The sequence below is a fragment of the Eimeria acervulina genome, genomic scaffold, assembly GCF_000499425.1.
Source record: "Eimeria acervulina Houghton genomic scaffold, Eah_scaff1442, whole genome shotgun sequence".
Lineage (NCBI taxonomy): Eukaryota > Apicomplexa > Conoidasida > Eucoccidiorida > Eimeriidae > Eimeria > Eimeria acervulina.
In genome coordinates this window covers 5,434-7,105 of record NW_013550235.1, presented here as the reverse complement: position 1 = coordinate 7,105, position 1,672 = coordinate 5,434, and the positions used below count along the sequence as shown (strand labels likewise).

At 46.9% G+C, this 1,672-nt stretch overlaps 1 protein-coding gene across 1 annotated transcript; it reads right to left on the bottom strand.

Annotated features, from left to right (window-relative positions):
* Positions 1–287: 287 nt before the first annotated feature.
* EAH_00059840 (hypothetical protein, conserved) lies at positions 288–1,283 on the bottom strand (the record flags this gene model as incomplete). Its single annotated transcript, XM_013397124.1, has 1 exon — positions 288–1,283. The coding sequence occupies one exon, from the start codon at positions 1,281–1,283 to the stop codon at positions 288–290; it is 996 nt and encodes a 331-aa protein (XP_013252578.1).
* Between the last annotated feature and the right edge of the window lie 389 nt (positions 1,284–1,672).

The following is a 1,672-nucleotide window of genomic DNA, read 5'->3' as shown; positions in this document are numbered from 1 at the left end:
TTTATATATATATATATATTTATATATATATATATATATATATTGATACTTATATATATGTATATATATTATATATATAATGTATATATAATGTATATCTGTCTGTCTCTCTTTGTGTCTGTGTGTCTGTCTCTGTCTTTACTTAAATTTATTTATATAAATTTCTGTCTGTTTATTTATTTTATTTGTGTTTGCATTCATCCGTTTTTTTTTGTTTTTGTTTGTTTGTATAAACAGCGACAACAAAAATAAAAAATTTATCTTAATAAACAATTTGTTGCTGCTGCTTACAGCAGCTTCGGCTTCTTTATATTGCTGCTGCTGCTGCTGCTGCTGCTGCTGCTGTCTTCCTCCTCTAATTCGTGCTTCCCAAGGGGAGGCACACAAGCTGCTGCAAGTGCTGCTAGCTTTTCTGCTGTTGCTGCTGCTGCTGCTGCTGCTGCTGCGGATGTAGCCTCAGCAGCTTCTTCGGTTGCTGCTGTTTCTTCTTCTGCTGCTGCTGCTTCTACTGCTGCTGTTACTGCTGCTGTAGCTGGTACTTCTGCTGTTTCTGCATCTGCTGCTGCTTCTGTTGCTGCTGCTGCAGCTTCTGTTGCTGCTTCTGCTGCTGCTGCTGCTTCTTCTGCTGTACATGAAAGAACCGCCTCCAGGCGACCACAAGTCTCTGCATCCTGCGCTGCTGCTGCTGCTGCTGCTGCTTCTGCTGCTGGGTTTATTGTTGTTTCTGGTGCTTCTGCCGGTGCGTAAGCACTGCTGCTGCTGCTGCTGCTGCTGCTGTCTGTTGCTGCAGGTAGAGCAGCAGAGAAGGTCTGCATGCACACATCAGCAGAGCCCTCTCTTAATTCCCTGGCAGCTTCATCAAGGAGACAAGCAGAGAAAGCTACTCCTGCTGCTGCCTGCTGCTGCTCCTGCTGCTGCTCCTGCTGCTGCTGCTCTGTGCTTCTTGCTGCTGCAGCCATCATCTTCCTAGTAACAGGCCTAGAGGGCGTCCCATTGGTTTGTCTGTTTGCTGCTGCAGCAGCAGCAGCAGCAGCTTTGCTGCTGCCTCTCTGCTGCAAGTGCCTGCCGTTTGCTGCATCTGCTGCACTTGGGGCTCCAGCTCCAGCAGCAGCAGGAGCAGCAGCAGCAGCAGCTGCTGCTGCTGCTGCTCCTTCTCCTAACCAACGCACAGGAACCTGAGGCTGAGGAGAGCCTTCAAAGGCAGGGATTGCTGCTTGATAAGCGGGGCCTATCCTCGGGTGTCTATGACGCTGAGTAAGCCATTTAGAAGGGTCTATAGGCATTTCCGAGGGTTTAGGGTTTAGGGTTTAGGGTTTAGGGTTTAGGGGGTGGGGTCTTTGAGGGAGAGAAAACGAAGAAAAATAGAGAAAATTCAACGCATTAACAATCTCAGAAGACACCCTGGTGATGCTGCTGCTGCTGCTGCTGCTGTTGCTGCTGTTGCTGCTGCTGTTGCTGCAGCAACAACAGTAAATGAATGTTGTATGTAAAGGGGCTTCGTCTGCTCCTCTGCATCCGTCTTGAAACAAAATAATAATAAAAATTATTATTATTTTAATTTAAACAAACCATCAAAAACAAACAAACAAAAAAACATATTATCGTTGCAGCCACCGCTCCTGTGCTGCTGCTGCGGCTGCTGCTGCTGCTGCTAACACTTGGGGGCTGCAGC